This window comes from Lissotriton vulgaris, unplaced genomic scaffold (genome assembly GCF_964263255.1).
Source record: "Lissotriton vulgaris unplaced genomic scaffold, aLisVul1.2 SCAFFOLD_690, whole genome shotgun sequence".
Classification (NCBI taxonomy): domain Eukaryota; kingdom Metazoa; phylum Chordata; class Amphibia; order Caudata; family Salamandridae; genus Lissotriton; species Lissotriton vulgaris.
The window spans coordinates 197,780-222,891 of NW_028248208.1; the positions used below are offsets into that span (position 1 = coordinate 197,780).

The 25,112-nt window shown below is 47.3% G+C and overlaps 1 protein-coding gene across 2 annotated transcripts in view; it reads right to left on the reverse strand.

The window, feature by feature from the left end:
- Positions 1 to 1,741: 1,741 nt before the first annotated feature.
- The window catches only part of LOC147664879 (uncharacterized), a 97,794-nt gene continuing 74,423 nt past the window's right edge, over positions 1,742 to 25,112 (reverse strand). For both annotated transcript variants that reach the window (XM_086949932.1, XM_086949933.1), the window contains one exon: positions 1,742 to 4,506. In XM_086949932.1, coding sequence (XP_086806058.1) covers positions 2,472 to 3,407 — 936 coding nt within the window. In that variant the 5' untranslated portion in view covers positions 3,408 to 4,506 and the 3' untranslated portion in view covers positions 1,742 to 2,471. The remainder of the gene's footprint in view (positions 4,507 to 25,112) is intronic.

A 25,112-nucleotide genomic window follows, 5' to 3' on the forward strand; every position in this document is an offset into this window, starting at 1 on the left:
CACAGAAGCTCATTTACATACAAAGGGGGGTGAAAGCCTGTTCACAAAGCACTATTTACAAAAAGGGGTGGTGAGGGACAGAGTCTCTGAATTAAACAGAAAGCTCTCACCCAGTCAAAAGATCTGGGCTAGATCCAACACCGTTTTTTAGCTCACTGCACCATCCCAGTTTCAGAACCTGACTGTATGCAAATTAGTCTGTTCCTGTCCCAGTGCATGATGGGAACAGGACAAACCAAACTACAGAAGCCAATTCTTACACTGGGAAGGAAACAAGCTCCCGGGGACCGGTTTCTGGCATTACAGCCGTCTTCGGCCCGGTTTGCTTGAATCCTGATGGTGCAATGAGCAAGGGTCTCACATCTGAGAATACCCTTCCACGCTTAGGGTGGACAAAAATATTTACAAAAAGGGGTGGTGAGGGACAGAGTCTCTGAATTAAACAGAAAGCTCTCACCCAGTCAAAAGATCTGGGCTAGATCCAACACCGTTTTTTAGCTCACTGCACCATCCCAGTTTCAGAACCTGACTGTATGCAAATTAGTCTGTTCCTGTCCCAGTGCATGATGGGAACAGGACAAACCAAACTACAGAAGCCAATTCTTACACTGGGAAGGAAACAAGCTCCCGGGGACCGGTTTCTGGCATTACAGCCGTCTTCGGCCCGGTTTGCTTGAATCCTGATGGTGCAATGAGCAAGGGTCTCACATCTGAGAATACCCTTCCACGCTTAGGGTGGACAAAAATATTTACAAAAAGGGGTGGTGAGGGACAGAGTCTCTGAATTAAACAGAAAGCTCTCACCCAGTCAAAAGATCTGGGCTAGATCCAACACCGTTTTTTAGCTCACTGCACCATCCCAGTTTCAGAACCTGACTGTATGCAAATTAGTCTGTTCCTGTCCCAGTGCATGATGGGAACAGGACAAACCAAACTACAGAAGCCAATTCTTACACTGGGAAGGAAACAAGCTCCCGGGGACCGGTTTCTGGCATTACAGCCGTCTTCGGCCCGGTTTGCTTGAATCCTGATGGTGCAATGAGCAAGGGTCTCACATCTGAGAATACCCTTCCACGCTTAGGGTGGACAAAAATATTTACAAAAAGGGGTGGTGAGGGACAGAGTCTCTGAATTAAACAGAAAGCTCTCACCCAGTCAAAAGATCTGGGCTAGATCCAACACAGTTTTTTAGCTCACTGCACCATCCCAGTTTCAGAACCTGACTGTATGCAAATTAGTCTGTTCCTGTCCCAGTGCATGATGGGAACAGGACAAACCAAACTACAGAAGCCAATTCTTACACTGGGAAGGAAACAAGCACAACACAACTTGTTTATGTAAAAGTTTGTACATTGCACAGGGAGTGTAATTCAGATAACAGTGTGAGTGTTGTATGACAGGAGCGAGCAGTCTTAGTTGCTGAGACATGAATGTCTGACGGGTGCATCTTTAGCTCTTTCAACTGTTTGAGAGAGGTTGGCAGTCTCAAATTCTGGGGGCATAGACACCAACAGCTTCCCTGATAATCTTTGCTTTTTGCATCTACAGTTGGTGCAGATGCCACCTAAGAGAGTAACCTTAGTGTCCTTTCTAGAGTCAAACTGCTTTGCTTTTCCCAAACGTTGGTCAGCAAAGGTAAATGTGTCTTCTACTAAAGTGATCTTAGCTCGCTTTGGGTAACCTAGCTTGAGCAGTGTGGCCTAAGGCACGCCCGAAGGTAAAGCAAAACAGTGGAAGTCACTCATTTCAATACAGTTTATTAAAAATAGACAAGGAACTTTAAGATTCAAACCAAGTTTAGATAAAAAAGAATATTTAACAATTATTCAGAAGCAAAATCTAAAGGAAGGCTGTGACTAAAGGATTATCAATTAGAAATACAACTGTCAAATCCGAAGAAAAAGGTAAATGAATTAAAAAAAAAGCAGACCACTGAATCAATGAGGAAGTCACATACAAAATTGTAGCTGACTTTGCTAGCTTCGCTCGAGGGGACAAAGGTACGTTTAGTTTCTGGTGATGATCAACACTTGAATTTGATGCATGGTTTTTGGATGAATCAGTCTCAGAATGTGACGAGTGGCTCAGAAGTGGTTTGAAGTGCCAAAATTCCCACAGAGTTGAGTTGGGTCATCAAGTTGAACCTGAACTTCCGGCCCTCAAAATGCATGAAACTTCAGGCAGTTACAACAGCTGCGAAGTCTTCGGAGCTTTCAAGTTATGGAGATGGTTCAAAGTTGATGATACGAGCCAGAACATGGAATGTGGTGTGAGACAAGCAGCGTACTGGAGCTCATGTTGGAGGTTCAAACATTTCTTTCTCATTATGGGTTCTCTCTTGTTGAATAAAACTGAATCTTCAGCAGACACTTCCCTGGCATTTAGAACAATTACAAGGTTTTTTCCAGGTAAGTTCTCGCAGGTTGAGTGAGACCAGATTTCCAACGGAAACTTTTCCAGCATTCAGAGAGCTAATAAGGTTTTTCCCCAGTGTGAGTTCTCTCATGTCTAGTGAGATTTATTTTATGACTGAAGCTTTTGTGGCATTCAGAGCACTGAAACGGTTTATGCCCAGTGTGGGTCCTTTCATGTACAGTAAGGTTGGGTTTCCAACTGAAGCTTTTCCAGCATTCAGAGCACTGATATGGTTTTTGTCCAGTATGAGTTTTCTCATGTTGAATGAGATGGTCTTTCTGACGAAAGCATTTCTGGCACTTAGTGCACTGATACGGTTTATGCCCAGTGTGGGTTCTTTCATGCACAGTAAGGTTGGATTTCTGACTGAAGCTTTTAAAGCATTCAGAGCACTGATAAGGTTTTTGCCCAGTGTGAGTTACCTCATGTTGTGAGAGAGTAGATTTCCGACTGAAGCTTTTCGGGCATTCAGAGCACTGATAAGGTTTTTGTCCAGTGTGAGCTCTCTCATGTTCAATTAAACTTGATCTCCGACTGAATCTTTTCGGGCATTCATTGCATTGATGAGGTTTTTGGCCAGTGTGAGTTCTCTCATGTCTAGTGAGAGTCTTTTTCAGTTTGAAGCTTTTTTGGCATTCAGAACACTGATAGTGTTTGAGCCCAGTGTGGGTTGTCTCATGTTGAATTAAATTGAGTCTCTGACAAAAAGATTTTTGACGTTCAAAGCACTGATTAGGTTTTTGTACAGTGTGAGAGCTCTCACGGTGAGTGAGAGTTATTTTCCGACTGAAGCTTTTCTGCCATTCAGAACACTGATACGGTTGGAGCCCAGTGTGGGTTCTTTCATGTACAGTAAGGCTGGATTTATGAATGAAGCTTTTCCAGCATTCAGAGCACTGACAAGGTTGTTGTCCAGTGTGAGTTCTCTCGTGTTTAATTAAACTGGAGTTGTTTGTTTCTCCAATTTGGGTTTGTTCCTGGATACATGTCATCTTAAGACTGAATCTGATTTCTGATTGTGTACTTGTTTATGTTACAACTCAGCATTAACTTCTAAAATACATTTCAGATGCTCTTCTAAACATATGTATTTAACTAATGATAGTTTTTTTTCCTACCTTTAAAGGCACCTATCTAATCTGTCTTATTAACTTTCACTGAGGAGCCCCTTGTATTGATTAAGAGGCTTCTCATGGATTACTTTTCTCCAAGTTATGCCCGGGTGAGTTCTCTCAAGTTTAATTATTCTCATTTAGTGATTCTAGTTTATCACATTTGATTTAGGAGTTTTAAACGCACTGATAAATTCTTTGGACTTTAGTGTTTGCCTGTTAGGTATGTTTGTTCATACATGTAATGACAAATTATTTGGGCATGCCAGGGTGGTTTATGAATTATCAATAGCGTAACACTGGCTCCTTTTAAGCTTTATGTGCCAGTACATGCTTTTTACGCTCATCGGATAAGGCAGAAACATGATTGACTTTGGCGGTCCGGGATACTTCGAAACCACTCGGATCAACCCAAGAGATAGACTTGGTGGTGAAATCTTCCTATTATGGAAATGATAATCCAGTATCTTTGCTGTAACGACCTCTGAGAAAGAGTATTTACAATGACTTTCTTTTAACAATCTTTTCTCTCCTCTCATCTCCAGGAGACAGAGACAAAAGCTTGCGTTTGTAAACCGGGGATATTAGTCTCTTTGACAGTCCTGTCACAGCACAACACGTCTACGGATGCCGATCTGTTGAGGAGGGTTTGGGTCTTCAAAGCATTTCTCATAAGCAATCAAACAGAATTTACAACACTGAGTTTTCTGAAGTGCACTGCGTGGGGATCAATTGAGGCCAATGTTCTCCTCAATCTCAGTTACTGACACTTGGTAAACATTTATGGCCATTTTCCTTTCGGGATTTGACAACTTTCACATTCAAGAGTTCCTTCCGTTCCAACATTCTCACCATTCCTGGAACATAGAATGTGTTTCTTCTCAAGAGCGCGAGAATGTTTTTACTTTCTTTGAAGTATTCCTTTTCATTGTATTTCATTCAATTTAAACCTTCTTTCTTCTGATAATGCTTCTTTCACCTGTAGAAATGGAGTCAAATATTGTAAATGAACACAAAGAAAGAATATTTATGAGCTTATACTTTGCAGAAAGAAAGTATTAACAAAAACAAGATAGGAAATCAGTTTGAGTTGCATTTCTGATAGTGGTGAAACAGTGTAGATCGGGAGCTTGGGATCACTGGAAATCAAAGATGTGAGAGCAAAAGAAGTGAATATTTAAGAAAGAAACACAGATTCTCAGAAGCAGACAACACTATCAATTGTCAATTTCTATGGCAAAGGCTAGCATCACAATAAGATATTCGTAATATTTTTAATGAATTATCAGATGTTATTTACTCCTCTGCCCACCTAGACTGTTAATCTATTCCTTTTTCAAGGGATCTAGGAAGGGACATTTTATTTAACGAAGGAATTCGCCTTGTTGTAATCAGTGCTTTACATGCCACTGTAGACTGACGCTGTGTCCAGTTAGCTCAGTGGAATTCACTATTTCAAATTTATTGAACAGTAAAGGAAGGGTCAAGAAAAGAAAAACACAAAACAGAGGAAAGAGAAAAAAGGCTATCTTCTACTTTCACCACAGGAAACTCTCCGGCAGATGCTTGAAAACACATAAGTTACTTCTAAACACAGTTCCCCCAAGGTCAGCACCAGGCGCGGCTCCACCAGTCGCACCACCCTAAAGCAAACCCTGTGTGCATGTGTGTCCACGCACATGTACTGTGTCTTTTGCTTGCAGTAGACAAGACAGAAAAGGGAGGACGCAAAGAGATAGAAGTCAGATCCAGAGATGAAAGATGCCGAAAGAACAGAGGGAGGATACTATCACGTAATGAATGAATGAATGAATATAGGATTTATAAAGCGCAAACTTAGAAAAGGGGCATCAAGGCGCTGCGGATAGGGATCATGATCAGGGGTGTCCATAGATACAGTGCTTACAGATCCGTATTGGTAAAGAGCCAGGTCTTCAAGGCCTTACGGAATGATGAGTTTCCAGAATCGAAATTGAAAGAGGAAGGGAGTTCAACAAATTGTCCGCAGCCAGCGAAAAGGACCCCCCCATCTAGATTTCCTGAATCTAGGCACAGTCACCGAATTCTTGCTGGAAGATCTTAACTGTTTACCAGGGACATATCTTCGAAACAGTTTTTTAATGCCTTCTGATCCCATATTGTAAAAGGACTTGTGCACCAAACACAGGGCTTTAAACTCATTTCTCTGACCCAAAGGAAGCCAAGGAAGGCTCTTGATGGCAGCCGCAACAGAGTGGAATTTAGGAAGGCCCATCACCAGCCTGGCAGCAGCATTCTGCACAAGTTGGAGTCGGTGTAGGAGACCCTTAGTTATCCCTACATAAAGGGCATTGCAGTAATTCAATCTGGACAACGCAAGGGCCACCACTGCCTGTTTCCGCGCAGAGAAGGAGAGAAATTGACATATTTCTGAGGGTTCTTATCATTCCGAAGCAGGTGGAGACTGTTCTATTTATTTGGGGACCCAAGGAGAGGGAGGTTTCAACTATGATGCCTAAATTTTGGGCACTGAGGCCAGGGCAAGGGCAAGATCCAAGCGTATCTGGCCACCAGGCCCTGGACCAAATCTACTGATTGTCTCCGAAAATTAAAATCTCAGTTTTATCCCCATTGAGTCTTAGATAGTTCTCTACCATCCATGCAGCTACCGCCTGCATGCCGCTTTTAAAATTTGCTGCTGAAGCTTCAACACTCTCAGTGATGCTAATCATGATGTGAGTGTCATCAGCATAGGATAACACTTCAAAAAATCTTACAACCCCGGCAAGCAGGGCTTCATAAAGCTTAAAAAGGGTGGGACTCAATGAGGATCCCTGGGGAACTCCGCAGAACAGCCGTTTAGGAGCAGAAAGGAATTGACCCATCGTAACTCTTTGAGCCAGTTCCATGAGGAAAGATGTAAGCAAATTAAGGGCGGAGCCCTCAATCCCTATTTCCCAGAGCCTCCCAGCCAATCTAAGGGTAGAGATGGTATCAAAGGCGGCCGTCATGTCCAGAAGGAACAGTAAGGTGGTGTGACCTGCGTCGACCGTCAAGCAACTGATGATCCTCCAGATAGATGCCAAGACGATTGGCCTTTGACCCTCCGACATTGGATATCTCCAGCAAGGAATATATGTCCTTCATTTTGTCATTAAAAAAAGCATGCCTTTTTATCACTGTAACGAGGTAGGGATGCGTACCCCTCGTGACTGGTGGATTCCTTGCCCTGCTGACCATGCATCGCCTCCTTATTTACAGACTAAACAATGGGAGGACAGTCAGACCGACCCTGACGACGAGGATGAAGTGAACAGCGGCTCCTTTAACTGGGCATTCGAATCTGAGGAGGAGGCCACGCCCCCGAAGGACGTCAGAGGGCCAAGATTGGTCAAAGGCCGGGAAGTGATGTACACGGGGTGTGTGATCACCCCGGAGGAGCGGAAGGTGGAAGCAAGCGGAGCAGAGCGGAGTAGTGCAAGCGGAGGAGACGAAGGAGGCGACAACCCGAAAGAACATCCTGGAGGAGACGGAGGAGACGGAGGAGCGGGGAGCGGAGGAGAGCCAGGAGCCAACGACCCCGTGAAGCGCAGTGCCACACTCCCGAGGGAGGAGTGTGGCTGTCACAGGTACGGCGGCGTTGGTGCAACCCCCTAGAGGACTTGGAACTAACAGCCTCCCTCTTTGTTGGTCTCTTGCATGGTCACGGAACCGGCGATATCCAGAGCGACGACCACACCCGGACCCACCAAAGCAGGAGAAGATCGCCGCCACGGACCCCAGCGCTTTTGCCCGCGAGAGATTGACATTTCGGACCAGAAAGACGTTCATGTCCAAACCCCAGAGACTTATAACAATAAAACCATCTTTAACCTCATTCCCTGGTGTCACGGTCCTCCCTACTCCCACGCCCACACTGGTGTCAGAAGTGGGATTCGCCCCTTCAGAACCGACCAAGGATATGGACCAGGTGATCCAGACTCTAATAGAGGGGCAACAAAAGCTGGAATGGGCAATCAGCCAGCAGATCAACACAGCAGATGCCGACCGGGCTTTATTCCGAAACACTACGACAGAGCAGATGGACAATCTACAGAAGGTGGTACAGCCCACAAGCTCCACAATCCCCATGGACAGAAGACCAGTCGGGCCACACCCCTTAGGCGTGGCTTTGCAGAAATACGTGTCAGGGGAGGACCCTGACGCGTTTCTCATAAACTTTGAACGGGCAGCAAGAGCCTGTGGATGGCCCGAGGAAAAGTGGCCCTTCTTCTTGGCCCCATTACTGACATTACTGACAGGAGAATCCCAGACTGCATATCAGGTTGCCAACTATGCTGGGACTTCCTCCTACTACGACATAAAAGAGGTGATTCTGGACCACCTAGGACTGGATGCAGAGGCCTATAGGCTTCGCTTTAGAAAAGAGAAGGGAACAGCGGGAGAGAATCCCAAAACTTTGTATCTAAGACTTAAGATGGCCGCTGAGAAATGGCGAAGACCAGAGAGCCGAAGCAAAGATGAAGTCATGTCCAGTATCATCCTTGAACAGTTCATGGAAGCCTTGCCATATGGCACCCAGAGATGGGTGAGACAGCACCCCGGACTAACAGCTGCTCAAGCCATCGAGATGGCTGTTAACTATACTCGGGCAGCGCCCCGAACTTTCCCTTGGGAACCCGACAGGAGTGTCAAATCCAACGCAACTCCTACGAAACTAGAAAAAAAGAAGCCGGTCCCAGTACCCCCCAAACCACGACCCTATAGACCGGAAGCAACCACAATGAAGGGGCCCCAATGCTTTGAGTGTGGGGACTGGGGCCATATAGCCCGGATGTGCCCATGCAGAAGAACCACTGAAGAACCTATGGAGGTTGGCTACATACCCAAAGCAGTGATGTACACGGCAGAAATGGGCCCTTCATTCTACGTAAGGGTACTGGTAAATCGTAAACGAGTGAAAGCACTGTTGTACTCCGGGTGTCGGCAGTCCGTAATCCAGGAAAGACTGTTGCACCCCTCTCAAATAGGACACGATGGCACTGTACACATTAGATGCGTTCACGGTGACGTCAAACCCTACCCCATGGCTCGCATTACCCTTCACCCGATAGGTAGGGAGCCTTGTCGGTAAAAGTGGGGGTGGTGGGGTCCTTACCAGAGGAGTTAATAATAGGAGTAGATAACCCCAATTTCCTATCACTGTTTAAAAGAGAACTAAAAGACCTCCCTGCAGGGGCGTACCTGTCCATAGGACCCTGGGTATTGGATAGGGGTTTCAAATTTGCTCAGGCCGGCCAATGATGCTTCCCTTATGAATGCGTGGGAGGCGGCTCACATCTCCCAGACCACACCCTCCCAGGGGTACCCCAGATTCAGAATAGAAAATGACCTGTTGTACAGGGAAGGGAAGGCCGGGGATCCCACCCAACGGGTAGTACCGAAGGAATTTAGGGATCAGATACTTTTCTATGCCCACACACACCTAACTGCTGGGCATAGTGGGACCGAGAAAACTACGCAAAATATAGTGAGGCTCTTCTATTGGCCAGGCATCTACAAGGAGGCCGAGGCATATTGTCGACAATGCGAGGTGTGCCAAAAGAAAAACCTAACCAGACCTCCAGCCGTGCCCCTGCAACCACTACCCATAATAGGCAACCTATGGGAGAGGGTGGGGATGGACCGGATTGGTCCTCTACCCCGCACCTCACAAGGTCATACATACGCCTTGGTGGTGGTAGATTACAACACCAGGTTCCCGGAGGCCTTCGCCCTCAGCGCCCCGACGACAAAGAACGTAACCGAAAAACTGGTTGCTGGAGGAGAAAAACCAAGATGGCGGATTGAAGGTGCCGCCGGGTGCAGCCTGAGAACGCCGCTCCCACTACCTCACGAATAGCGGATTAACGGACACCTTCCACAACGGACGGAAAGCTAACGGAGCGTAAGCTAACGGAACGATCTACCTGAGACTTGCCCACGGATTGCACGAGCTTCAGAGAACACAGGAGGGCTGGATGCGGCTATTGTTTGTAGGAGGCAGCAGCAGCGGCGGTGTCCGCGAGCGAGGGGCGGAGACAGGCTGCGCACGCTGGGCTCGCTGGACCTTGCTGACTTGGCTTGGTTCCGCGGGTCCAGGATCGAGGGGAATCATCGGAGGTGCTGAGGTCAGGTGTATACCCAGCTGTCCGGACAAGCGGGATTTGAGAGGTGCTTTGTCTGCGGAGAGCGTCCTTGAGTCGGAGGCAGGGAGAACAGACATGGCTCCTAAGACTCACGCGAGGAGCACCAGGACCACGAAAGGAGCAGGAAACTCCGAGGAGAATGCCGCCACAGCTGCAGTCAATGGGGTAGCAGAGAAGAAGGCGGCGGCGGCGGCAGCCAAAGTAAAAACACCAGTTAAGCCTCATGGAACAGAGGTGGTGATCACCGCTGTAAAGAACTTGCTCAATACTGGGAGCCAGGAGAAAGCAGCAAACTTGGCCGGTAAGCAACAACAATCATTGCGATCCTTAATGCTGGCTGCTAGCAATAAAGATAATGTTGCTAAAGATAAAGGGGCTAAACCAGTTGTAAATCCAGCGTCTGCAGGGGTCAGTAAAGAGACCGGGCTGATAAATGACAATGGTGACATTGATATAGATTTGAGGAGGGATCTCCAGAGTGTTTCAGGAAAGGAGGTTTGTGCAACTGAGACTGAGACTGTGACTGAGATTGTGGTACAAGACAATACAGTTGCTCAAAAGGATATTGATATTGATATGGATAAAGAGAATGATAAGGATATCGAAAAAGGAGCAGCCGAGCTAATGTCACAGGTACAGACACTGGCACAAATCCCAGACTTCGACATAAGTAGTGACCCCGCTGGTATCAGCCTGACCCAGATGAGCTGCGAAGTCATAGCCGTCGAGGCATCGGATATTCAAAACTTAGTTTCAGCTATGGGAACTTCTAAAGATAATGTAGAAGAGAGCAATGGAATACAAGTAGAGTCGAACGATGAATATGAGGAATTGATCGACGAGGAGGAGGGCAATATGGGGAATTCTCCACAGGATAATTGGAAAACAGTGACACGGAAAAAAGGAAGAGGGAAAGCTAAAAATAAAATAAGGAGCAAGAAAAATACTAACCAGGCTACTCTTTCCTCCACAATAAATCAGGCTAATAACCGTGAAAAACCTATTATCGATGATAGCCCACTACGTAAGTGGATACAAGCTAAGGGAGGAGTAAAAACAATGGCTTTACGCTTATCAGGTAATAGCTCCATGGGGCCATCAACTCCGTTGCTAACTAATCAGGATAATCAAGATATCCAAGATATCGGTACTGATGCCTCGCCCACCTCTACAAGTCAATTGATGGCAGCCGATCCTAAAGGAATACAAGATCTACAACAAGACTCTACCTTAAGGGAGGATGGTATTGAGACGGCCCTAAATGTGAACGAAATCATTGCTACAACAGAGGAAGAATCTGATCAGGCTATGCAAATCACGAAGGAAGTACACCAGGAGGTCTCATCCCTGGAGATCCCTTCTATAGCTCTAATTTTGCATATGCTGACTGAACAGAGACAAGAAGCACAACAACATTTTTCGCAACTAAAGGAGGATAATTCTAAAATTCAATCATACTTGCTTGAAGTCAATGGTAAAATGAACAAAGTAACTCAAGAAGTGGAGGAACTTCAACAACGGGTGGCACAAATAGAGGAGACTTCGGTCAAGCACAATCAGAAAAGTACTGGACATGAGGAAGAAATCCGGGCCTTACAATCCAAGATGGAGGATTTGGAAAATAGGCAAAGAAGGCAGAATCTCAGACTTTTTGGGATCCCGGAGGGAGCTGAAGGGGCGGACCCCAGGGCCTACATAGTCAGACTATGCCAACGTGCTTTCCCAGATCTCGCGGACTGGGACTGGGATTCTCAGATTCAAAGAGCCCACAGGCTGCCTTTAGTCAACAGAAACAGAGACAATAAGTTTCCTCGCCCTTTTTTGATTTATTTTGGTAATTTTCTGTTGAGACAAGCTGTTTCTTTAAAAGCTAAACCTAATTCTCCGATTACTACTGAAGATGTGACCTTCTTTGTTCGCTCAGATTTGTGTAAATCTACTATGGAGAGACGATGGAATTTGCGCCAACTAATCGACTCTTTCAAGGCCGTAGGGGCCCAGGTTTTCCTCCAAGAACCTGCATGTTTAAAGGTTATAAAAGCCGGGCATACGTACTATTTCAATCAGGTCAAGGAGGCAGAAATTGTGCTAGATAAACTCACTAACGTATAAGCTTTATTATACTATACCTCAGGGGATTGTTAGTGGAAAAGGTCTGATTAATGTGACAATCTTAATGATAAAATTGAGGATAAGGGATATAATATAAGTTAAATTTAGCGAAAATAGCATACTTAATGAGGGTGGTGGAAAGTGGCGGGTGGCTGCACCGATGAGAGGCTGCCCTACCAAAAGGCAGTAGGTATAAAGGGGGGGTGCTTTTCTTTGGTACGGGGGGGGGGAAAGGAGGGGAGGGGGAAACAAAACTGACATGACAAGTCAAGGCAAAGTTATAATGTTCTTAACAAGAAAGAGAGCTTTAAGGAATGATAAGAAAGGGGAAGCTGCTTTTGATTTATTGTATATAAAATGACGTACTGCAGGTGTCTTGCCTGGAATGTATCTGGTCTGAACAACAAGACTAAAAGAAATTTAATTTACCAAGAACTAAAAATGTATGATGCACAGATAGTAATGCTTACAGAAACCCATATATGCTTTAAAGATAAAAAATTGTTGAGTCAATTGGGATACGAACTGGTGATTTGTACGACCTTAAATGCACCAATAAGTGGAGTGGCTATCTTAAAGAAAAGATATTGGCAAGGGGAAGTTGTTAAAACAGCAGCAGATAAGGGAGGACGTTGGGCAATAATGCAAATAAGATTGGAGGGTACTTTATATGTTTTTTGTTCAGTGTATGGCCCCAACAAAGATGAGCCACGGTTATTTGATTGGTTGAATATTGAATTATTATCTTGGTCAGGAGAACTTATTCTAAAGGGAGATTTTAATTGTGTTTTGAATTATCAACAGGATACAACTAAAAAGGGAGTAGGGCTACGTATGCGTCAAACAAGAGCAGCAATACTGGAACTAGCTAAAATACACAATATAAAAGATATATGGCGTAGCTTATATCCAGGTCTACCTGGATTTACGTATTATTCAGCTCCCCATAAACTCTGCTCTAGGATCGATCTAGCTTGGGCCTCAGACGAATTATTGAGTAGAGGAGATATGAAGGTCATGCCAAAAATTTCATCGGACCACAATCCTATAATATTTATATTTGATTTGGCCTCAGGCATAAAAAAAGGACGCTCTTTTACTTTTCCAAGATACTTACTCTCAGATGAGGTCTTTGTAACCTTGCTTAAAAAACAGATAAAGGAGTTCATTAGATATAATAAAGATACTGCTAGTATACTCTCAGTTTGGGATGCCTGTAAGGCCTTTATTGGAGGAATAACTCAACAATATATATATAAACAAAACGCAACAAGGAAAAGAGAAACAAAGTTAATGACAGATAATATTTTACATATTGAAAAACTATTGGCAGACAAGCTTAGAGATGGGGATCGGAATAGCAGAGATATATCACTTTTGGAAAATAGACTTATGAACATACGTACAGACATGAAAAGCTCTTTTAGGGAAAAAAACAGTTGCAAGATACTTAAATACAGAATATCACAGTATGAATCTGGAGATCGAATAGGAAAGCTCTTGGCATACAAGGTAGCCGAAGACCGAGCATCTACATTAATTAAATCTATTAAAGGCCCCAATGGTATTATTTATACACAGCCCGGAGATATAATGGAGCAATTTGCTTCATACTATGAAGAACTATACACTCCAGAGATTAGGGCTAGGCCAGAGCAGATCCAATCTTACTTAAATGATAATCTCCCCTTAGGACTCTTTCTAGATCAGGAGATTTTGGATAATTTGGAACATAACTATACATTAGAAGAATTACGCTTAGCTGTGTTCTCGCTTCCTTCTAATAAAGCGGCAGGTGAGGACACGATCCTGATTGAATTGTATAAAATTTGTGCCGAAGAGCTACTTCCTCTGCTCCGCTCAGTGGTGAACTCTATAGGCACATCAGGCAAGGCCCCGGAATCTTGGAAAACGGCGAAAATTATGTTTTTAAAAAAAAAAAAAAAATCTCCAATGGAATGCGGGTCATATCGGCCTATTTCTTTAATAAATGCCGATGCTAAGGCCTACTCTAAACTAATATCAAGGCGATTGGCATCTATTATGCTGCAGTTAGTCAATGATCAACAACATGGCTTCATAGCGGGAAGGGATACTACCGCCCACATTAATATGGCGATTACGGCATTTGATATTGCTGCAACTAATCTCACCCCACTCGGTATGATTTTACTGGATGCAGAAAAAGCGTTCGACCGAGTGGGGTGGGATTATCTGTGGAAAGTGTTAATGCAGTATGGGTTCAAGGATCGCTTCCTTAGAGGTATACAGGCTATATACAGGGATCCTAACGCTAAAATTAGTTATGCGGGAGTACTTTCATCAACGTTCGCAATATCAAGGGGGACCCGACAGGGGTGTCCACTTTCACCCCTGCTGTTTGCCCTCTCTATGGAGCCCTTTATAAATGCCCTGCAGAATCAAGAGAAGATAACTCCGGTAGAGCATGAACATAAAATTCTTAAAATTACTGCATATGCAGATGATTTAGCTATATTCACCACTAATGTTATAGACGCTCTAGCAGGAATCACAGACGAAGCGAAAAAATTTGGAGATATTTCCGGTTACAAATTAAACTTTAATAAAACTCAAACCATCATGAACTACCAAGCTAACCAATCAGTTACTGGGCTCTGTAACTCGGCTGTCTACTTAGGGGTGACCATTTCTTCTAAGATAAATGAAATAATCAAACTGAACTACGAACCTTTACTTAAACAAGTTACTGCGATGCTTAAAAAATGGCACAAAATTCCATTGAACATTTTGGGAAGAATTAATTTGATAAAAATGAATATTTTGCCCAAATTTTTATATTTCTTTCGTTCTATTCCCCTTCGACTTAATAATATTTTTTTAAGAAGCTGGAAGGAATCTGCAGTAGCTTTATCTGGAGCTATAAAAAACGTAGGAGGTCAATAGCGATACTAAAATTACCTCTAGAGAAGGGAGGATTGGATTTCCCGGACTTTAAGTCTTATTATTTTGCATCTTTTATAGGGCGTTTTAGAAGCTTATTAAATAAGAATAAAACCTTTTTTTTCACCAATTTATGTTAGGTATAAATTCATCTCAATTTTTAACAAGAATACAAGACCCGAACTTCTTCAAACGAGTCAAATTCAAGACAGCAAGGGACACGGTAGGGATGTTTAATTTAGTTATGAAGTTTTGTGACACTTCTTTTTTTCACTCAGACTTACCACTATGGGATAACCCAGGGCTACCTGGTATTTTTAATGATAAAATTGGGAGAGAGTGGGCCAACTATGGGATTAAGAGATTGGGAGATTTATATGGCCACGAGGGGTTTCTACAGTTTTCTACTTTACAATTAATTTACTCGTTACCAAGTGAAATGATACTTAAATATTTGCAAGTAAGGGACTATCTTATGCGGAAAATGAACTTAAAAAAAATTATTAGCTCGGATATTTGGGAAGTTTTGTACAGCTCTAATGAGAAATCAATAATCAGTACAGGATATAAACTGCTAATTCGGCATAACTCGGATGATTGGCCCCGACTGTCTCAAAAATGGACGCTTGAATTGGGAACTAATGTGACACCCCAGAATATCTCAAATGCTTTCACAATTCTTAACAAAACTATACATTCTTCAAGTTTAAAACTCCAACTATACAGAACGGTCAGTCAACTTTATCATACTCCTCAGAAAATTGCCAAATGGTCACAAAATAATGAGCGTACCAAATGCCCTAAATGCGATTTGAAGGCAGCTGATCTTATTCATATGATCTATTCTTGTCCAGTACTGAAATTATTCTGGCGAGAAATATAAACTACTTTATATGAAAAACAACTGATCAGCTCCCCACTTACCTCATCTATGGTTTTACTTTATATACATGAGAGGGGCCATGATAATAGAAGCTGGCTAGACATAGTGATTTCTTGTGCTAGACTGGTAGTAGCTAGAGCCTGGATTTTACCGAATCCACCTCGGAGGACGGAATGGCTAATGCTATTACATGAAATATACACTATGGAGAAGCCCCTTGCTAAGAATAGGAGCCGGAAAGCTGTAGACAGAATGGAAAAAATCTGGGCTAATTTTGTATAAACATCAAGTGTTTTTGAGATGAATTTACTTGCTTTTCTTTTTCTTATAAAAGTCTTTTTGTTCGGCTAAGTTGTAACATTTAAAGAACGCTGTTCTTATTAACATATTGATGCTTTCCCTGATGTCACTCTAAAGTATGTTATATTTTTTTTTATTTACAATGTCTTTTTGCTTGTGACTTGTCTGTCAAATAAAACAAATTAAAAAAAAAAAAAAAAACGAAAAACTGGTTGAGCTGTTCTCACGGGTGGGGTTTCCGCGGGAGATCCTAACGGATCAGCGGACGCCCTTTGTTTCCCGGATGATGGGAGAGGTTTGTAAGTTGCTGGACCTCCGCCACATCCGAACGTCCGCCTATCACCCCCAAACGGATGGCCTCGTAGAGAGGTACAACCGGACTTTAAAGACAACACTCAAGAAAATGTTGAGTGCCGAAACAAAGGACTGGGACAGGATGCTACCCCTGGCCCTTTATGTGGTGAGAGGCCAGGTACAGAGCAGTTTGGGGTTCTCACCGTTTGAGCTCCTGTACGGCCGCCAACCACGGTCTCTTCTAGAGATTACCAGGGAAGCCTGGGAGAGGGAAAGGCAGCCGAACAGAGGTCCCTACTGGAATATACCCAGCAATTAAGATCAAGATTGGGTAAACTACGAGACTTGGCGTACTCGAACTTAGAAAAAACCCAAAACAACCAAAGACGGCACTATGATAAGGGCAAGAAGTGGAGGACCCTGTTACTTGTGCTCCTCCCTTCTTCCACCAAAAAGTTCCGGAGTGAGTGGAAGGGGTCATACAAGGTCCTAGAGGCCTTCGGGCGGACCACCTATCGGCTACAGATATCCCCTACCAGACGACAAACATTCCACATTAACCTCCTAAAACGATGGATAGGACAGCCTCCTAGACCAGCCAATCTAGCGCTACCATCCAGTAGTACTTGTTCGACCCTGGAGCACCTTCCAGTGAATCCGGAGCTGACTAGTGCAGAGAAACAGGATCTGTTACAGACTCTACGCCCTTTTTCCCCGATATTTTCAGACACCCCGGGTGTACTCAATTGGCGGAGCACCAAATCAACTCAAAAGAAGGACAGGTAGTTAAGCAGAGGGCCTATCGCTTTCCAGCAGCCAAAAGGGCTGATGTGAGGAAAGAGGTAAAGGACATGCTCAAGCTCGGAGTAATAAGACCATCGAAGAGTAACTGGGCATCACCCATTGTCATGGTTCCAAAACCCGACGGGTCCACCCGTTTTTGTATGGACTTTTGTGCCCTGAACGCTATCTCGTCCTTTGATGCGTTTCCCATACCCCGGGTGGATGAATTAATAGAACGGATAGGTGAGGCTCGGTATATCACTACATTGGACCTGACAAAAGGTTACTGGCAGGTGCCCCTAAGGGAGGGGGACAAACACAAAACAGCTTTCGCAACTGAGGATGGGCTCTTTGAGTTTAACGTCCTCCCTTTCGGGCTCCATGGAGCACCAGCAACGTTCCAAAGACTAATGAACACGGTGTTAGCCCTCCACTCCCAATACAGCTCGGTGTATCTAGATGACATAGTCATCTTCAGTATAACCTGGGAAGAACATTTGGGACACATATCCAGAGTACTAACCGCCCTACAGGCAGCCGGACTACATGTAAATGCGAGGAAGTCAAGGGCAGCTTTTCCAAAAGTGAAGTACCTGGGGGTTTATGCTAGGGGAAGGTGTTATAGCCCCTCAGGAGGAGAAAATCAGAGCCATTACCGAAACCCCTTTTCCATCTACCAAGAGGGAACGAAGGGCATTCCTGGGCCTTATTGGATATTATAGACGCATTGTTAGGAATTTTGCTGACGTAGCTAGCCCCCTAACTGACCTCCTACAGAGAAACGTCAGAGACACCCTACCAAGACCTCCCTCAGAAGAGGCCTGTAAGGCCTTCCAAACTCTGAAGAATGCTATCACTACAAGCCCGGTCCTGATTCCTCCTAACTTCGAGAAGTCCTTTTCCCTAGCCACTGATGCGTCTGACACTGGGATTGGGGCCGTGTTATCACAGGAAGGGGGAGACGGAGCCGAACACCCTATACTCTATGTGAGTAGGAAACTCCACCCGAGGGAACGTAAGTATCCCACGGTGGAAAAAGAGTGCCTGGCGATCCGCTGGGCTGTGGACAAATTGCGTTACTACTTGGAGGGAAAGGCCTTCGTCCTCTTCTCTGATCATGCCCCTCTCCAATGGATGCAAAGGAACCGATCCCAGAATGCCAGAATCCTGAGATGGTTCCTCTTATTCCAACCTTTCGCCTTCAAGGTGATACACCGGAAAGGAAAGGACAATGGGAATGCAGACTTTCTTTCTAGGATGCCTGTTCTCCCCGATCGGGAGAATCCAGGGGGGGAGGTGTGTAACGAGGTAGGGATGCGTACCCCTCGTGACTGGTGGATTCCTTGCCCTGCTGACCATGCATCGCCTCCTTATTTACAGACTAAACAATGGGAGGACGGTCAGACCGACCCTGACGACGAGGATGAAGTGATCAGCGGCTCCTTTAACTGGGCATTCGAATCTGAGGAGGAGGCCACACCCCCGAAGGACGTCAGAGGGCCAAGATTGGTCAAAGGCCGGGAAGTGATGTACGCGGGGTATGTGATCACCCCGGAGGAGCGGAAGGCGGAAGCAAGCGGAGCGGAGCAGAGTAGTGCAAGCGGAGGAGACGAAGGAGGCGACAACCCGAAAGAACATCGCGGAGGAGACGGAGGAGACGGAGGAGCGGAGAGCGGAGGAGAGCCAGGAGGCCAACGACCCCGTGAACCACCTTGCCACACTCCCGAGGGAGGAGTGTGGCTGTCACAGGTACGGCGGCGTTGGGCAGCCTGGGTGGGGAGCAGGAGTGCTCAGGTGTAAATAGTATAAATAACCCGGTTCGTCCCTTTCCTTTGTTGTTTTCCTACCCTTCCAGTACCCCGTTTCCTTCCCCGTACCTCACTACCTGACCCCCCCTTTTTCATCGAGCACTGAGCAATGTTTAAAAGCTGAGCACGTTTCACTGGGGCTTCCCTCACCTCACTCTGTCCCTCTTGGTGCAACCCCCCTAGAGGACTTGGAACTAACGGCCTCCCTCTTTGTTGGTCTCTTGCATGGTCACGGAGCCGGCGATATCCAGAACGACGACCCCACCCTGACCCACCAAAGCAGGAGAAGATCGCCGCCACGGACCCCAGCGCTTTTGCCCATGAGAGATTGACATTTCGGACCAGAAAGACGTTCATGTCCAAACCCCAGAGACTTATAACAATAAAACCATCTTTAACCTCATTACCTGGTGTCACGGTCCTCCCTACTCCCACGCCCACAATCACATAGCTCCTGGGAGACCTCGGTGTTGGCAGAGGCTGAGGGGGCTAGGAGGGAATTAATCACAGTGAAGAGTTCCCTCAGGGATTTGATGGATTCTGTCATCTTGGAATAACCATTTCCTCATTAATACTAATAGCTAGCCTATATTCCTTCAATCTGAGTTTATGCAGGTCCCTTTTGGCTGGGATAAGCTCACAGCGCCATATTCTTTCCTGCTGTCGGCATACCTGTCTACGGTTTCTCAACCTTTCGGTGAACCAGGGCGATGAAGGGTGTTTTCTGGCCACATAATGCTCCTAAAGAGGGGCAAGAGAGTCCAGAGCCGCCAAGAGCCAGTTAGAAAAATCCTCCAGGTGGAGGAGACAGCAATAATTGCTAAGCTTAATTGGAGGATCTTTCTTATTTATGCGGCTAAGGTTTCTCTTCATCTCCACCCTGTTCTTAAAATTGGGATCTGGGTGGGATTCTGCAATTCGCAGAAAAAATGGAATGGCGTAATGATGAGACCAAGAGAGTGGGATGGGATCATTCACCTCTATCCTCGGATCGTTAGAGAAGATCCCGTCCAGAATGTGTCCCGCCGTATGAGAAGGGCTCCTTACCAGCTGAGGAAGGTCACAGGAGTCCTTAGATTCCAGGAAAACCGGCGTTTCAGAGCACAGAGTTTTCACCAAATGGAAGTTAAAATCACCCAAAGGAGTGACATTGGATCTAGCTAAATAAGGCTCAATCCGATTGCTGAAGTCCTGATTAAACATTCCTCTGGGTCCGGCAGGCCGGTAGCTGACCACTCCCACAAAACTATCAGTGGACACCCAGCTGATCCTCTCCCTCACCAAAGACCCAAACACCGCCAAAACCAACCTACACGAAGGGATGAAAGAAGTAGCCGAGTGGATGAAGAACAGCCGTTTAAAACTGAACTCGGGCTTTCCAGAGCGCTGTGAAAAGGGCAACATGGAACAATTCCTCACACAGTGGCTGGAGTCATGGATGCCCCCAGGGACGCTATCTGCTTGCTTCATTATTGAGAGGGCGCACCGCGCCCTGACGCAGAGGCCGCCTGAGGGCGAGCGGCCTAGGGCGGTGATCGCTAGACTGTTGAACTATCACGACAGAGACGCCGTATTGAGGGAAGCTAGAACCAGGGAAGCCCTCTTATATGAAAACTGTAAGATCATGATCTTCCCAGACTATACCAAACTTGTGCAGCAACAGCGTCATTCCTTCATGGCCGCCAAAGCGAAATTGAGAGGTCTTAAGCTCCAGTATTCCCTGTTGTACCCGGCGCGCCTAAGGGTGATCTTCCATTCACAGACACTGTTTTTTGATACGCCGGAAGACCTCTTCAAGTGGACGGATGAAACGGTGCGGCTTAGACCGAACTCTCAACCGGGGCTCAATCCGGGCTCTCCTGAAGGATCACCACAGGCACAGAGAGACCAGACGACGAGGAAGGGTCATACCAAGCGCTCCAAATCGCGCAGAAGCGCGGCCTCGGTCGATGGCACACAGACCAGTGGTAGAACCGAGGATTCAGAGCAATCTGGGACAGAACATTGAAAACTCCGGGGCCTTGACTCTCCTTTACTGCTGTCACTGCTGTGACTTCTGGTCGGGCTCACCGAGTAGTCTGGGACTCAATGGCTGCCAGGCGCTGTTGCTGCCCCAGGACAGTACTGCTTCAGTCTCCTAATTGAGAATAGGGTTGTGGGTTGGGGGGTCGGGGACTACGTGATAGTGGCTACCACTCTCCCTCTAGAGAGAGAGACACTGAGGGAGGGGGGGTGAGCTTCCTGTTCCTTTTGGGGATGTTGGGATCCATTGGTATGGGGGGGCCCGGGCCCTGTGTTTGGTCTCGGGACCACCCATGCCGCGACAGATACTTCATAGTTCATTGAGGTATAGGGTGGGGGGAGGCGGGACGTGGGCGGTCGGGGTTGTGGCCGCTGAGTTGGGGACGGGGACTGTTTGGGGCTGTGGGACTGTGGAGTTGGGGACTGTTTTCCTTGGGGTGGGTAGTGGTCTGCATGTGTGTGTCGCAATAATGTTCCATGTGGCGTGTGGTGGGTGGCGCGGGTGTGGAGGGCTTGTGTGGTGGATTTTGATGGACCATGGCTGAACCGACTCATAGACTCCTTGAAGACTCTATGCGGGTGATTACATGGAATGTCAGGGGCTTATTGGACAAAATTAAACGCGGGGCTGTGTTACGCTGGGGGAAAAAAGAAGTTGCAGATGTACTTTTGCTTCAGGAAACCCACATGATGGGCACAAAGGCTCTGGGCCTACAGAGATTTGGGTATCAGCAGGTTTTCCATGCGGGATTTTCCAGGGGATCCAGGGGGGTAGCCATATTGATCCACCGCAGGGTGCGTACGTCCATGAGAAGCAGTGGGTGGACCCCCAGGGTCGATACCTGTTCGTTAAGGGCATGGTGGGCACAGAATCGGTGGTGTTTGGCAGCGTTTACGCCCCCCCCCCCTCCAAGGGGCCCTGGCCGAGAGGTTGTTTGCGGTATGGGAGGACATCTCCGGATCATTGGCAGTGATTGGGGGAGATTGGAACGATGTGATGAATGTATGCGTGGATCGCCAAAGGCGCCGAGGGGAGATCGAGATCCCGCCCCCTTCCCCTTCACCCACCAGACTGTCTGCAATGAGTGAGGGATTGGGCTGGGTAGATGCTTGGCGACATATGCACCCTACAGCCCGGGAATATACTTATGTCTCAGCTGTTCACGGCTCATTCTCGAGGCTTGATTGTGTGTTTGTGCCTAGGGAATGTTTGTGTAGGGTGAAGGGCGCTGACATCTTGCCAAGGGGCCTGTCCGATCATTCCCCCGTCTCAGTTGAAGTGGAACTCCTCCGAAGAAGGCAGCCGTTTCGATGGAGGATGTCCTCGTGGCATCTCCTGCAACCGGCATATACTAATCACCTGCGCGAAACCATTGACCATTACTGGCAGGAAAACCTAGTAGAGGGTGCTGACGTAGGAGTGGTGTGGGAGGCCATGAAGCCTACCATACAGGGAATAGATATTGCATGGTGCTCGGCGGCCCGTCGAAAGCGTCGAGAGCAGATTACGGAGGCAGCCGCACGAGTAGCGACCCTGGAGCAGGAAAGCCGCGAGGGGGATGATGGGGTCGGGATACGTCTGCTTCTGCAGGCACAACAGACCTACGGGTCCCTCCTGATGGATGAAGCCAAACAGGCATGGCTGGCCACCAGAAGTAGGGTATATCAATGGGGGGACAAGTCGTGTTCCATGCTCCATAGACTGTGCCAACAAAACTTCCAACCCCTCCTGCTGCCAGGCCTCACGAATGGCGATGGGGAGGTCCTGACCGACCCGCATGAACTGGCGACGAGCTTTGCCACGTACTATTCAGCCCAATACGCCCCGCGCGACCAATTGTCTGAAGGCGAATTGGCTCGATTTCTTGCAGAGCTGCCACCTGTGCCAATATCTGATGAGACCAAGACGGCCCTAGATGCACCCCTCACAGCCGAGGAGTTGGGAGACGCACTGGGGCAACTCAATACTGGTAAGGCCCCTGGCCCGAATGGCTACCCGAGTGAATTCTTCAAAAAATTTCATGTACAGCTTGGATCACATTATCGCCGGGTGCTTGAGGTGGCACGTACACGAGGGGTACTGCCCCCAGACTGGCGCCATGCCGAAATAGTGGTCTTCTTGAAGCCGGGCAGACCCCCAGATAGCCATGAATCTTATAGACCCATCTCATTGATTAATGTTGAGACCAAGATCTTGGCCAAAGCCCTGGCAAATCGACTAGCTCCACATATCACAGACTTGGTCCATCCTGACCAGGCAGGTTTCATGCCTCACAGGGCGACGCGGCATAATATCCGTCGCGCACAGGCGGCGATCGACGCTGTTGGGACTTTGGGGGACCAGGTGGCGCTGTTGCTGGCCAACATCAACAAGGCCTTTGACTCTGTCAGCTGGCCGTACCTATTTGCCTTGCTGCGTTGTCTCAACCTGGGCCCGGTCTTTCTGTCGTACATCCAGCTCCTTTATACGGACATCACGGCCTCGGTGCGGGTCGCCGGGGCAGTGTCGGAGATGTTCCATATTGGCCGCGGGACCAGACAGGGGTGCCCTCTTTCCCCCTATTTGTTTGCACTGGCCATGGAGCCCCTAGCTGCCAGAGTGTGCCAAGATGCGATGATACGGGGCTTTCAGTGGACTGCCACCCTGTCAGATAAAATTGCGTTATATGCAGATGACGTCCTCTTCTTCCTTACCGACTTGCAGCACTCGGGCCCGCGTGTCCTGGAGGTTATGCAACTGTTTGGGGAGGCCTCCGGCCTGTATCTGAGCCTCCATAAATCCACGTTGTGGGTACTGGAGGGAGGCACGGTGACAGACCCCTGGGCTTCAGGGTTACGAGTGGCTACGACCGGGCTGAAATACCTGGGTGTGTTTCTCTCGGATTCAGCAGACACTGCATGGAACCGTAATCTAATGCCGGTCTGGGAACGGGTACAGTCAGATGTTAAAACATGGTCGCGGATGCCCCTATCAATCTTTGGCCGCTCCGCTATTTTTAAAATGGTGGCGCTACCGCGCCTGTTGTACCAGTTGCAGAACCATCTATATCCTATCCCGCCTCAATGGTTTAGACAGGTCAATTCTGTGCTGGGCCGCTTTCTGTGGGCTGGGGGTGCCGCCAGAGTTGCACTACGTACTTGTTTTTTGTCCACCTACTGTGGGGGTTTGGCCACTTTGGATTTGCAGTCATATTATCAAGCCGCGCATCTCCTCATTCTGAATGACTGGTGGTATGGCGATGGTGGTGACCCAGCCTATGCCCTGGAACGTGCTTTGATGGGCGATAACTCGCTCCACACCATCCTCTACTCACCCCGACTGCGTCGCGCACTGCCGAGGGTTACGCGACTTGTTTTTGCGGTGTGGCGACAGGCCTTGCGTCGCATGGGCTGGTGGGGCAGACTGACCACGGAGACGCCCCTGTGGCGCAACGGCATGCTGCCAGAACTGTCTAAGCTATCGGGCTTCGATGGCTGGGACGCGATCGGTATCTCGCAATTAGGCCAGGTGCTGTCCGGCACGACGCTCAAATCTTTCCAGGCCCTTCGTACCGAATTTGATATGCCCCAATCTCAATTTTTTCGTTATCTGCAATTCCGGCATGCGCTGCTGCCCAGTCTTACCAACCTTGACTCACTCCCGGACTTCAGCCCGATTGAAGCAAAGGTCTTCATGGGCGATCTTGGAGATAAAAAAGTTTTGCGCATCTACCAGACAATGGTCATCCATTGCTCCTCCACCCTCCTCCCACTGAAGGCGGCCTGGGAGGTCGACATCGGTCAGTTAGATGAGGATGATTGGCGAGAGGCCTTGGAATCCCCGAGGGGTGCAGCTATTGCAATACGATTTCGACTCATACAATTCAAAATCCGTCATAGGGCCTACTATACACGTGAGCGTCTGTGGAGGGCGGGATTGGTTGAGTCCCCGGACTGTCTGCGGTGTGGGGTGGAGATGGGTACGTTGCTCCACACAGTATGGTAGTGCCCCAGGCTGGTTGGCTTCTGGAGGGGTGTGTGGGGCTGCCTATCGGAAGTGCTGGGCTGGACCCTTCCCCGTACCCACCGTCTGGGCCTACTGCATATACTAGAGGGGGTTGGTGGCAATATCTACAAGAGGCACCTGCTCCTCCTGGGGCTGGTGGTGGCCAAGAGAGACTTAGCCAGAGCATGGAAGGATGTGAGGCCCCCCCCCTGAGTGCGTGGAAGGCTGGCATAGACTTCTGTATGGGTCTGGAACGACCGATCTTTGAAGCTCGGGGATGACCCCGTAAGCACTTTAAGATATGGAAAA